The 13,120-nt window shown below is 37.5% G+C and overlaps 1 protein-coding gene across 2 annotated transcripts in view; it reads right to left on the reverse strand.

The window, feature by feature from the left end:
• Nucleotides 1-589: 589 nt before the first annotated feature.
• Nucleotides 590-13,120, reverse strand: part of Tmlhe (trimethyllysine hydroxylase, epsilon) — a 54,719-nt gene continuing 42,188 nt past the window's right edge. Inside the window, exons 6-8 of one of the 2 annotated variants that reach the window (XM_028888557.2) lie at nucleotides 11,465-11,701; nucleotides 1,877-2,015; nucleotides 590-1,271 (exon numbers count right to left, since the gene is read on the reverse strand). In XM_028888557.2, coding sequence (XP_028744390.1) covers nucleotides 1,140-1,271; nucleotides 1,877-2,015; nucleotides 11,465-11,701 — 508 coding nt within the window. In that variant the 3' untranslated portion in view covers nucleotides 590-1,139. The remainder of the gene's footprint in view (nucleotides 1,272-1,876; nucleotides 2,016-11,464; nucleotides 11,702-13,120) is intronic. The other variant, XM_028888558.2, reaches the window with a different exon arrangement.

The raw sequence follows: 13,120 nt of genomic DNA on the forward strand, positions 1-13,120 counted from the left end.
TGCTTGAGTTAAGTTTCTGTTGTCCAGTATTGAGCCACTAACCAGAAACTTTTGACATGCCTGGACAAGTCCTGAGTTATTAGAAAATAACTTAACATTTCCTTATCTTTCTGCTACAGTGACCATTAGTAACAATGTTTTGTGGTTAGGTTGCTTGGTTGGGTTGCTTGGCAACTCAACAGTCTCCTGATCTTTTCCCAAAGAAAGTTTCCTGGTCTGCTTACTATAAAACCCACCTGAGAAAAATAAAATTTTGCAGCTTGATCAGAATACTGTCTTGCTGTCAATTCTTTGTGTCTCTTGTCCCTTTCATTCACCATTTCCCCTTCTAGGGTCTCTGCTGAAGATCCCACTGGCCAGGACACAGTGGGAATGTAAATTAGTATAGTCTTTATGGGAAACAGTACAGAGCATTCAAAAATGTTAAAATATAAAACTACTGTATTATCCATATGCCCTTTCTGGGTATACCAAAGGAAAATTAAACCTGTGTGTCACAGCATATCTGCACACCCATGTTTGTCAATATATTATCCGTAGTAGCTAAAATAAGGAATCAACCTTGTTTTCCATTAACAGGCAACAAAAATGTGGCACAATGGAATACTATTCAGTTTATTCATTAAAAAGAAAAGCAATATCCCATCATCTGCTGAAATTGGAACTGGAAAATATCATAGGATATATTCAAAATAAAAGTAAGCACATATTATTAATCAAATGAATTATAAAAGATGAAAAATTTTTTACATATGTTGCTTTATCAATACTTTATCATTTCTAGAATGCATTGCATTCTGATTTAGCTGAAGACAAACTACATAATATTATTGATTTCCTTTTAGTATGGCAAATACATTTCTTAAGTACAGTGTTTATAATTACATCAAAAAGTTTAGGAAAAGAGTAGGATCATACTATAACTTGGCAAGATAGCTACCCTACTAGATGGCTGACATTAGATAACTCAGAAGTCCCCTTTCTTTAATAGGTTTCTCCTAGTAAAGTAAGAAAAAGCTTCTGTTTTATGGAATGGGAAGGAGACAATGTGAAACAAAATTTTATACAATACTGTTGTGTTGATACAAAATTCTGGTAGCAGGGTACTAAGTGTACTCATAATCCCAGTGCTTTCAATTTTAAGCATGAAGCCCCAAGAAACGAGCAGTGTTCAATACATCATCTCTTGTTAAATAGCAGCCACAGAGTTGGCGGTAACCAGTGAATGATTCCCTGCCATGAAGGACTCGCCAATTGTCTATAAATAGTACCTGTGAGTGTATAAAAAGAGAAAACAATCAGAACCAGGGCAAATCATAGGGAATCTAAATCAGAAGAGATCACTGAAAGATTGTTCTATGGGTTACATTTGGTGAAATATTTTTCTTTTGAAGTTAAGCAAATTAAAGGGAAAATAAGATGTGTCTAACCCTATAGCAGGCTAAATAGCAATTAAAAAAAAATAATTTATACGTTCTACACCTGGGGAGCTTATATTCTTTGAGCAACTATCTTTTCTTCAAAGTAAATCAGGTTTCTTTCTTTATAATCCTCAGTTTATTCTTTCTCAATTATATTTTGTGTAAAGCTGAAGATATTATTTAGTTAGAGAGCATATCAAGGTTTAAAATGGAATTATTAAGTTGGAAGGATCCTAGCTAAATCCCTTCATCATTAAAGTAAGTGTCTGATGTATAGAGATGGTATGGTGCCTGCTTCCAGATCATCATTGAATGAATGGCAGGACCAGGAACAATATCTAGGACTTAAAAATCTTTTTCCTTTGTAATATGGTGGCACATATTAAACAAGTATTATTCTTCACTGATTTCTTGTGACAAGTTTACTTGATACCTTTATAGAGTTTAGGGCCTACCTTTCCAGGCTTCAGTTTGACCCAGAGCTCATTCTCAGGCCTTCTCAACTCAGTTGTTAGGGTTCGGTGTGCTATATACCAACGATGAACAACATCATAAGGCACGGTGTTGATGACAGCCCGGTCATAGTTGTTGTACCTTATATGGAATCATGAGAAATAAAGATCTTCGACACACGATAAAGACATTTACTGTTTACTGAACTGTTTTAGATAATGCTGTCTCTGTTCTATACTTGAAACAACAGTGAATCAATACACTCTTAGGAATACAGCATCAGAGATAGGAATTCCACCATCGGCTGGTCATATTTTGTTTTTTCTTTGGAGACTCTGGGGGCAGGGAGTCAAAGTTAAATTTCAGCTGATTTCTCCCATCTCAGGATATGGTGTTTTATCTGAAGTGTGTTTCATGGAGTAAGTACTTACTGGTCAAAGGGTACGAAATCAATAGCAGATTTGAATTTTTTACATTAAACTAAGGAGGACAACATAAGCTGTATAAACAAAGCTATCTTTAAAAAAACAGAATAAGATAATTCCACAAGTATTTCCTTTTATGGGAAATACTAGAGCATTTTATAGAGCAAATATAAAGTATTTATAGAGCAAATATAGAGCAGTAGACAGTTTTACTCAGAGATCTTTATTCAGTCTATTATTCATTCAACACTAGCACTTACATGAGCACCTGCCATTCCCAAGTAGTTTATTAGGAAATAAATATGTAATGATGAACATACGAGACATGATCCCAGATTTTGGGAAGTTTATATTCTATTAAAGATGCAAATTTATAAATGCAACAAATATAAATAAGATAATTTCAGCTAGCTACAGATGCTGTGTGAAAATACCATGATATGTGTTTAAGGTTAACTGGAAAATTTGTTTTGGGTGCTGAAGGAATTTTTGGAGAAGTGATACTGGAGCTGGTGCCTGTATGAATAGAAATCAAGTATATGACAAGCTGAAGGAAGTGCATTAGGCAGAGAGAATAGCAAATACAGTCTTGGGATACAAAGGCATTTTATTATGTTTACAGACCACCAAGCAGGCCATAATGCTTGTATTAAGTAAGCAAGGATAATTATGACTGAAGAAATTAAATAGAGGAAGTAGCCAGGGGCAAGATTATATATGTAGTCATGAAGGGTGTGGTAAGGCCTTGGAATTTATCTGCTTACTATGAGGACCACTGAAAATACTTAAGTAAGATGTTTTTCTGTTCAGCTGTGGTACACATACCTCTAATCATAGCACTAAGGAGGCACAAGCAGGTGGATTTCTTTCAGTTTGAGGCCAGCTGAGGCAACATAGTTGTACCCTGTCTAAAAGGAAAGGTAATGTATTTCTACATTGGATAAGGGAAATTAATTTTTATTGAAGTACACTACATATAGAAAAACACACAAATAAATCTTGATGAATTTTCATGATGGCATGACATTCAAATCACTACTAATGAGATACACCAATTATTGCCAGAACACTAACATTTTCTTGAGCCTCTTTCCAGTCACACTCTTTCTCCTACCCAAGGGTAACTACCATTCTGATTTCTATTACTAAACCTTGTTTATAAAAAGTTTCATAAAAATGGAATCATTTGGTATTTTCTTTTTTGTATCTGGCATCTTTCATTTAATATTACATTTATGAAATTCATTTAGTAGTATTCATTATGGGTGCTGTATGAAATTTAATTGCATAACATAATTTATTCATTCTACTGTTAATGAACATTTGAGTAGTTTCCACTTTGGAACTATTATAAGTAGTGCTTCCATGAACATTCTATTACTTATCTTGGTAAATGTATGTATTCACTTTGTTTGGTATAAACTTAAGGATGGAATTTCTGGGTTGTAAGGTATGTGTTATGGAATATTAGTTTAAGATGTGTTACATTTGTTTATACTGTAGAATATTAGTTTAAGATGTGTTACGTTTGTTTATGCTGTGGAATATTTGTTTAATGATACAAAGATGTGTTGCATTCCTTTAGGTTGCATTTGTTTAACTCTGCAAAGCTGTGTTACTTTGCTTGCCTAAAACACGTGATTGGTTTAATAAAGAGCTGAATGGCCAATAGCTAGGCAGGAGAGATAAATAGGTGGGGGCTTGCAGAGAGAATAAGAAGAGAAGAAGAAGAGAAATGAGGGAGATATGCAGTAAAGGTAGATTCAGATGGAAAAAAAAACTTTCAACAGGTTACAGTGTTTAAAAATGTGCACAGGGAGGGCTGGAGAGATGGCTCAGCAGTTAAGAGCACTGGCTGTTCTTCCAGAGGTCCTGAGTTCAATCCCAGCAACCACATAGTGGCTCACAACCATCTATAATGAGATCTGGTGCCCTCTTCTGGCTTGCAGGCATACATGCAGACAGAACATTGTATACATAATAAATAAATCTAAAAAAATGTGCACAGGCTTAAGAAAGAAAAGGGAAAGAGTATAGATAGTCATAGAAAGGAAGAGTTTAAAAATAATAAAGTCTTTTGCTGTGGGACGGTCTGTATGTCAAATTGCTCTGATTGGTCAATAAAACACTGGTTGGCCAGTGGCCAGGCAGGAAGTAGGTGGGGACAAGGAGAGAGGAGAATTCTGGGAAGTGGAAGGCTGAGGTGGAGAGACACTGCAGCCGCCGCCCATGACGAGCAGCATGTGAAGACGCCGGTAAGCCACCAGCCACGTGGCAAGGTATAGATTTATGGAAATGGTTAATTTAAGATAAAAGAACAGTTAGCAAGAAGCCTGCCACGGCCATACAGTTTGTATGCAATATAAGTCTCTGTGTTTACTTGGTTGGATCTGAGCGGCTGTGGGACTAGAGGGTGACAAAGATTTGTCCTGACTGTGGGCAAGGCAGGAAAACTCTAGCTACAAATGGCGCCCAACGTGGGGCAAGAGTTTCCACCTAAAACCTGAGAAAAGATTCTAAAATGGAGCTAAAAACAGCTTCCTAATTGTCTCTCTCAAATGAGCAGCAGCTGCCGGTTTGAGTTACTGGCGGGTTCCTGGCGTGTGAGCTCGGTCTGCAGTATGGCGGGAATGAGGCCTCTGCAAGTGGCACATTAAGCTGCGTGGTGGATTTAGCCTTTGCTAGTACAAAACAAAAAAAGAGGTTTCTGGGCTACATGCTGCTTGGATAAGAAGCATAGACCCACTATTTCTGAGAGTTGATAGCTCCCAGAGCTGGCAGAAAATGTACCACCGCCATGTTGGGAAGCTGAAGTGGGTGGAGCCAGCAGCCACAGCGCCGTTTCAGGCTTAAAAGGCTGCAGTTTAAAGCAATAGGCTCAAGGTAATATAAAACATAAGCCACATAAAGATGGCTACCACACAGAGAATCTGGATTATGTTCTCTTTGATATTCGTAACTGAAGAAAAACATTTGATTGCAAAAGCTGTTGAGTTATGCCAAAATGTATATTTTAAAGGTACCTTGACTTCAAAATTTGGCTATAAGGATATGTTGCTTTGGAAAAGAGGCTCTGCTTTTGTTTCTACAGAAAGCCAGAGGCTATGGATTTGTTCCAGATTAAGATACATCAGGTTTGACCAACCAAGACCACCTGAAAGGTCTCCGATGACACCATGGCTCAGATGATCCAACATCCAGAATGGTTTCAAGGCAACTGGCTCAGACGATACGGTCTCACGGACTACTCCATGATCCTAAAATTTTCTTTTTGTCCCTATAAGATACAGCGCCCCCTCCAGCAGGAAGTAGTAAGAGAAGCTACGCCCAAATTCCCAAATATACCAAGCTGACTTTGGAGATGTGTAAAAGTTAAAACCTTCCTTTTAAAAAAAAAAAGAAAGGGGAAGTGCTGTGGGACGGTCTGTATGTCAAATTGCTCTGATTGGTCAATAAAACACTGGTTGGCCAGTGGCCAGGCAGGAAGTAGGTGGACAAGGAGAGAGGAGAATTCTGGGAAGTGGAAGGCTGAGGTGGAGAGACACTGCAGCCGCCGCCATGACGAGCAGCATGTGAAGACGCCGGTAAGCCACCAGCCACGTGCAAGGTATAGATTTATGGAAATGGTTAATTTAAGATAAAAGAACAGTTAGCAAGAAGCCTGCCACGGCCATACAGTTTGTATGCAATATAAGTCTCTGTGTTTACTTGGTTGGATCTGAGCGGCTGTGGGACTAGAGGGTGACAAAGATTTGTCCTGACTGTGGGCAAGGCAGGAAAACTCTAGCTACAGTCTTTAAAGAAAGAGTAAAAGTAATATAAAAGAAAAAAGCCACATAACAGTGGGAAATACACAGGGAGTCTGGATCCTATATAGTATTATGTTGACTTTGAATTTTTTTGACTGCTGATAAGCAAACAACAGCTGCTAAGAGACATGGAATTGAAAGAGGGACTGATGAAATATAAGCCTGGATATTTTAAGAATGCCTTAACTTTAAAATGGAACTTAAAAAAAATGCATTGCTTTGGAGAAGGTTTTGCTTTTATTTCCACAGGAAATGAGAGGCTGTGGATCCCTTCAGGGTTGATATGGATCAGATTTGATCAGGGACGATCTCCTGAATCTTGACAGGTGACATCTGTCAACAAAGCCTGGTCTTCCTAGGACCTGACCATGATCTCAATTTTCTCAGGGACCTCTAAAGATGCCTTCACCCAGACAACAGGAAGCAATGTGTAGAACATGATGCCCACATTCCCAAGATGGATGGTTGTTGATTATTTAGTGGGTTATGGATGTTTGTTATCATTTAGGAAAATATAGGAATATAGGATAAAAAGACAACTATTAATCTCAGATATTATGCATTGGCATGGATTTTGGTATATTGTTACAAATTTAAAGTTATTTTTGTTATACTGTACATATGTTTCTACTCTTGTTTGGGGTATTGTACTTATGTAGCTCATTTAAAAATGCAAATGTATAATTAAGAAATGAGGTTAGTAGTTAATCTATAATAATCAAACTTGTAGTCACATTAGGTATGTTTTCAAGGTCAAACATATATTTTAGACAGATAGATGATTTTTTAAACATTTCAAAGACCTACAGAATATGGCATTTAAGATACTTAATAATATAGCAATTAAGATATTAATGTTCAATAACCTAAGGTTTTTCATGACAATGAGACACATCTACTCCTGGCAGCAGCAATTTACTTTATAAAAGGATGATGGGCACTGAAGAAACTCCATATGGAGTTTGCTTTCAATGTCACAAGGCTAGCCATTTGGGCAAGAAACTGTTCTTGCCTTGACTGCTGACAATATGCTGTACAGACTGGATAAGCGAGACACAGGAAAAGGACTGTTGAATTCTGCCAAGACAAGGCAGGACAGTTCTTTGAGATTCCTGCTTCACAGAAGAATCTGCCAGATATTCTGCAGGACACAGAGGAAAGCAACTGATGAGCTTTACCAATACAAGGCAGGACAGTCCTTCAATTTCTGCTTCACTGAAAAGTCTGCCAGATATTCTAGGCTTGTAGACTGAAGATGGATATCCCAATGTTGCAGAGGAACTTTGGGTGACTTCCAGGCAGCCAGATGTCTCTGTTGTTAGGTAATATTACATCCTTCTGGGGTTGTTGGTGGAGTTAAAGACTAAATATTTAGAGTTATAGTTTTCCTTAGTTATGATAGAAAGTAAATTAGGTGTAAAACTTTGGAATCACTAAGATAGATAATAGAGTATTTTTTCTGACTTTGCTAAATACAAATGGACTGAATATTATAAATGTAATTCTTCCTTGATAGCTGTTTTTGTTGTATGTGGTTTATTATGTTAAAGTTAAAACCTTTTACTTTTATTTAGACAAAAGGGGGAAATGTGGAAAATTGGTTTAAGATGTGTTACATTTGTTTATGCTATGGAATATTTGTTTAATTATGAAAAGATATGTTGTATTCTTTCATGTTGCATTTGTTTACCTCTGTGTTACTTTGCCTGCCCCAAACACCTGATTGGTCTAATAAAAAGCTAAACAGCCAATAGTCAGGCAGGAAAGGGATAGGCAGGGCTGCCAGGCAGAGAGAATAAATAGGAGGAGAATGAAGAATGAGAGAGAGTGAGGAGCGAGAAAAGGAGAGGAGGATGCCAGCAGCCAGCCACCCAGTCACACAACCAGCCACAGAGTAAGAAGGAAAAAAAGACATATAGAATAAAGAAAGGTAAAAGTCCAGAGGCAAAAGATAGATGAGATATTTTAAGAAAATCTCACTAGGAATAAGCCAAGCTAAAGCAGGGTATTCATAAGTAAGAATAAGTCTCTGTGTATTTATTTGGGAGCTGGTCGGAGGGCCCCCACAGTGTTTAAAAAAACAAACTACATTTTACTACAGGTATGTATATTGTCAGATTTTAGTAGACACTGCTAAAGGTCATCCTTTCAAAGAGAAATAATGGTTTCAGATGGCATTTGTTGCTTTTAGTATATAGCATAATTAGAACCAATATTCTTTTCCCTCATATGTTAAATAAATACCTGCTTAGCGGACCTCACAGGACCACTATCAGTGAATCAAATGAAAGACCATAATGAATAGTGCTTCCTCCCAGGCTTTTAGGAGCCATGTCTATATGAGGAAGACAGTGAGGAAACATGGTGTTGACACTCAATACTATTTCTAGAGGATTCAGTCCTATATATTTGGTAGCTGTATAAATACTATTTTATTGGCTTATTTCTCTATCCCAGAAGGAAAACTGTTATTAACCACCTTTTACACATAAGGCAACTGAAACTTGGAAAGAATAAATCTGCCACAGCTTACTATTTTAGGTAATTGGATCTCTCTAATATTTTACTCATTGTTGATAGCACCATGCAGATAGAATTATCCAATTCCTGTGAACACTTGCTCATAAGGCTTTCCTAAGAAAGTATCTATAACAGTAGCTAAAATTAATACAACTGACAGCACCAAGTACTGGTAAGGACTTGAAGCAGATGCAACTTTCATCCTTTCTTTATGAGGGTATAAAATGGTACAACTAGTTTGGCAAAATATTACTTACTGAAACTAAACATTCTTGGATTCTATGACATATCTGTGCTATTCTGTGATTATTAACACTGATTTTCAAGTTGACAGAATCTAAAGTCACCTGAGAGACAGACTTTTGGGCAAATCTCTAAGGGTGTTTCCAGAGAGGTGTAACTCAATAAGGAGGCCCCACCCTGAATGTGGATGGCACCATTCCATGGGCCAGACCCCTGAACTAAATATAAAGGAGAAAGTTGGATGAGCACCAGCATTCATATCTCTCTGCTCCCCGACTGTGGTTTGTAACCTGCTACCTCACTCTCCTACTATGAGCCAGAATAAACCCTTCCTTCCCTGAATTGCTTTTGTTAGGTATTTTGTCATAGCAATGAGAAAAGTAACTAATACACATCCATATGTACTTATGTGGTTGAAATGAAAATATACATTCACAAAAGTACTTTTATGGAAAATTTTATAGCAATTTTAATCATAATGAAACTAAATTAGAAACAACTTAGATATAATTTTTTATATCTTATTTATATCTTATCATTTAAACCAACAAAACAAACAGTGGCTTCCTTTGGGGCTATATATGCAGAGTCTGACAGGAAAATAGAAAGGTACTTCCTCTATTGAGGATAATATTTTAAATATTGATATAGATTCATGACACAAAAGTATATTCATTTCTCAGATCACCATAAGTTTGTATTTAACACTTTAAAACATCAATATATATACTTTTCACTTGAAAACAAAATGGTATAAAACCATACTGAACTCTATTTTATATAAATATTAAAGTATTTTTGTAGTGGGTAGCCATTCCAGCTTGGATTTGGAAGTTCCAACCCCCATTGAGACTCTGGCAACTGTCACGCCTATGAGGCGGGGCCAGGGGAGGCACCTGGAGACCCGAGATCTGGATGGGCCAGCGCTCTCTCTGTTCTGGGACCCTGAACGGTGGAGATGGACTGAGCAGAGCTCCAGGGAACACCACTGGACTGCGATACACCTTCCCAGACCCCACGACCTACCTATCCCTTAATTTGTAAGTTACCCACTAAATATCCTTTTAATTACATGGAGTGGCCTTAATAATTTCACCAATATATTTAGTGTGAGATATATCTACAATATACTTTAAAATGCTTCAAAAAACATGATCAATTGATGGGTGGATAGATGGTGTCTTAGGGTTTCTTTTGCTGTGGTGAAACACCATTACCAAAACAACTTGGGGAGGAAAGGGTTTATTCAGTGTACACTTCCACATTTCTGTTTACCACTGAAGGAAATCAGGACAGGAACTCAAAAAGGGCAGGAACCTGGAGGCAGGAGGCCATGGAGGAGTGCTGTTTACTCTGGCTTGCTTCCCCTGAGTTGCTCAGCCTGCTTTCTTATAGAACCTAGGACCACCAGCCCAGGGATGGTACCACTCACAATAGATTGGACCTTCCCACATCAATCATTAATTAAGAAAATGCCTTACAGGTTTGTCTACAGGCCAATCTTATGGAAGCATTTTCTCAATTGAGATTCCCTCCTCTCAGGTGACTTCTAGCTTGTGTTGAGTTGACATCAAAACTAATCATGACAGATGGACAGAGAAATGGAGGGTTCCATGATAAAACAAGAATAGTAATATCTTAATAGTAAGAAGTTGGTGGAAGGCTAAGCTTTTCCACATTGATTTTAATTTTCAATGTGTTAAGGTGTTCATAATAAAATGTTGGACATACTTCTTATTTTATATAGTGGGTATACAAAAGATGACTGGGGGAGTATTTCTGGGAAGAACTTATCCAAGAAAAATGAGTTACTATTGACATAATTCCTTCTGCCTTCCAGGGTAAAGGATAGAGATGACAACACACACACACACACACACACACACACACACACACATACACACACACATATATATATATTAGACATTATATTTATACATTATATAATATACATCTACACATACACACAGCGCACGCACACACACACACACACACACACACACACACACACACACACAGGCTTGACTTCGATTTCTTGATCCAATGCTGAGAGAACCAACCCCTGAATAGTGTTCCTGTGACCTTCACACATATGCAATGGCATATATACACTTACATATTCTCACACATAAACACACAATAATAAATAAAATTTTAAAAGATTTCTCTAGCTACAACACAAAATGTATAGAAGGTGGGTAAGGGTGAAATCAATGGTACTGTGTAGAGGTGATGGTGGTCTCACACAAAAGGTGGTATTGTGAATAGGAAGCACTGGTTACTTTGAGGAAAAACTATTAGGTAAATCTAGTTAGACTGGTTGCAATAGTGTGAGGGAGACAGACTGGTTGAAGGTGGCTTTTAGTTTTTTCTTTGGGCAATTTAGTGGATGTATCATTCAATGAAACATGAGCAAATATGTAGACAGGTGAGCTTAAGGTGAGTGGAGACTCTAAACTAGATTTTGAATATGATACACTGTATGTTCTGTAAGACAGCCAAATGATGATTCCAGGAGATAGGTGGATATATTAGTCAAGAGCTTGATGTATAATAAATATATCACATGGGAGAACAGTTGTTTGGTACTCACCTGATCAAATAGAGCTCTTTATTCCATGGGTAGATATTTAAGACTGGCCCAACCCCAATCATGTGGTTGTGACATTCTCCAACATTTTCAATATACTCATGTTTCAATGGCACTTTGCTGAGGAGTTCAAATTCCTTAGGTGCTTTTTGAAGTACTTGTTGTGCTGCATAGAATCCATCTACTAACAGTGTCCTGCCACCTGTTCCTTCATGTTTAAGACAATGAAATACTTGAATGCTAAAGAAAGCAAAGTAAATTCTTTTGTTCAGTGGATAAAAGAAAACATAATGAAATTATAGTATATTATATCAGAAATGATTACTGAACATACTTTGGTAATTTTAATGAAGAAAGAAATCTATTTCCTAATTGGTTTTCCCTTATAGAAAGTTGTACCTTTTTTACTCTTAAATAATATTACTACATATTTATTTCAAAAATGTATAATATGTATTAGGATATATATATATGCCAGGAAAGACATGGGAATATAGACATGAACAAGATATAGTATCTGTTTTGAAGAGGATCATAATCTAGTAAGAAGAGATGAAGCTAGAGCAAGTAACATTTGAATAAAAAAAGTTTTACACAAGTTGTAGTGAGCTCGAGTAACATTTGAATAAAAAAATAAAGTTTTACACAAGTTGTAGTGAGCTCCATAAAAAAGAAAAATATTTTAGTAGGAAAGGTGGGTTTTTTTTTTGTTGTTGTTGGTATGTTTTTTCATTTGTTTTATTTTGTTTAGACATGGTCCCATGTATACCAACTTGGCCTCAAATTCACCATGGAACTGACAAGGATAGCCCTCTTAAGTTCTGGGATTACAGGCATATTGCTGTGGATATCGCTCTGTATAAATAAAATGCTGATTGGCCAGTAGCCAGGCAGGAAGTATAGGCGGGACAAGCAGAGAAGAGAATTTTGGGAACAGGAAGGCTGAGTCAGGAGATGCTGCCAGCCGCTGCATGAGTACCAACATGTAAGATACCAGTAATGTGGTAAGGTATAGATTTATTGAAATGGGCTAATTTAAGATAGAAGAACAAGATAACAAGAAGCCTGCCACAGCCATACAGTCTGTAAGCAATATGTCTCTGTGTTTACTGGGTTGGGTCTGAGCAGCTGTGGGACTTGCGGGTGAGAGAGATTTGTCCTGACCATGGGCCAGGCAGGACTGGAGAAGACTCTAGCTACAGCATATGTCACCACACATCAATCATGCTGGTGCTGGAGACTGAACCCTGGGCTTTGTGTATGGTAGGCAGGTATTCTACCAACTGAGCTACATCTTAAAACAAAACAAAACAAAATTTTGTTTTAGTTTTACTTCTTTCTGTAATGGGGGGGTATTTGATTTTGTGTGCCAATGCACACAAGGGTAGCTAAAAAGATAACCTGTGAGAGGCACTTGTCTCTTTCCACTATGTATTAAATAGGGTTACTATTGCTGTGAAGAGACTCCATGACCACAGCAACTTTTTTTTTTTTGGTTTTTCGAGATAGGGTTTCTTTGTGTAGCTTTGCACCTTTCCTGGAACTCACTCTAGTCCAGGCAGGCCTCAAACTCACAGAGATCCACCTGCCTCTGCCTCCCGAGTGCTGGGATCAATGGCGTGTGCCACCACTGCCCAGCCACAGCAACTCTTATGAAGA

Source organism: Peromyscus leucopus, chromosome X, assembly GCF_004664715.2.
Source record: "Peromyscus leucopus breed LL Stock chromosome X, UCI_PerLeu_2.1, whole genome shotgun sequence".
Taxonomy (NCBI): domain Eukaryota; kingdom Metazoa; phylum Chordata; class Mammalia; order Rodentia; family Cricetidae; genus Peromyscus; species Peromyscus leucopus.